The sequence below is a fragment of the Seriola lalandi genome, unplaced genomic scaffold, assembly GCF_002814215.2.
Source record: "Seriola lalandi dorsalis isolate HSWRI2012SDOR001 ecotype SW California unplaced genomic scaffold, Sedor1 jcf7180002054977, whole genome shotgun sequence".
Lineage (NCBI taxonomy): Eukaryota > Metazoa > Chordata > Actinopteri > Carangiformes > Carangidae > Seriola > Seriola lalandi.
In genome coordinates this window covers 304,319-304,633 of record NW_019525527.1, presented here as the reverse complement: position 1 = coordinate 304,633, position 315 = coordinate 304,319, and the positions used below count along the sequence as shown (strand labels likewise).

General features: G+C 52.4%; 2 protein-coding genes across 2 annotated transcripts in view; both read left to right on the top strand.

Annotated features, from left to right (window-relative positions):
- LOC147817281 (uncharacterized) overlaps positions 1–315 on the top strand; it is an 82,274-nt gene that overhangs the window by 23,501 nt on the left and 58,458 nt on the right. Inside the window, exon 7 of the mRNA XM_087171146.1 lies at positions 57–212. Coding sequence (XP_087027272.1) covers positions 57–212 — 156 coding nt within the window. The remainder of the gene's footprint in view (positions 1–56; positions 213–315) is intronic.
- LOC111646888 (uncharacterized) overlaps positions 1–315 on the top strand; it is a 32,582-nt gene that overhangs the window by 6,726 nt on the left and 25,541 nt on the right. The window lies entirely within an intron of this gene.

Sequence of the window (315 nt, the reverse complement as noted above, 5' to 3'; positions counted from 1 at the left end):
ACGAAGCCTCCACATCATGTGCCACATCCCGGTCTTCTGCTGGATCACCGCTACAGTTCTGGAGGAGGTGTTGGAAACCAGAAGGAAAGGAGAGCTGCCCAAGACCCTGACTGAGATGTACATCCACTTACAGAGTCCAGACGGACGCCTGGACTTGTTCCTCCGCTTCCTCCTGGGTCTTTCGCTGCAGACCAATCGGACTCTCCTACGAGGTCTGATGACACAGACAGGAAGTGGCTCAAAGACCAATCAGGAAACAGTCCAGTACATCAAGGAGAAGATTGAAGAGACTCCCTCTGCAGAGAAAAGCATCAA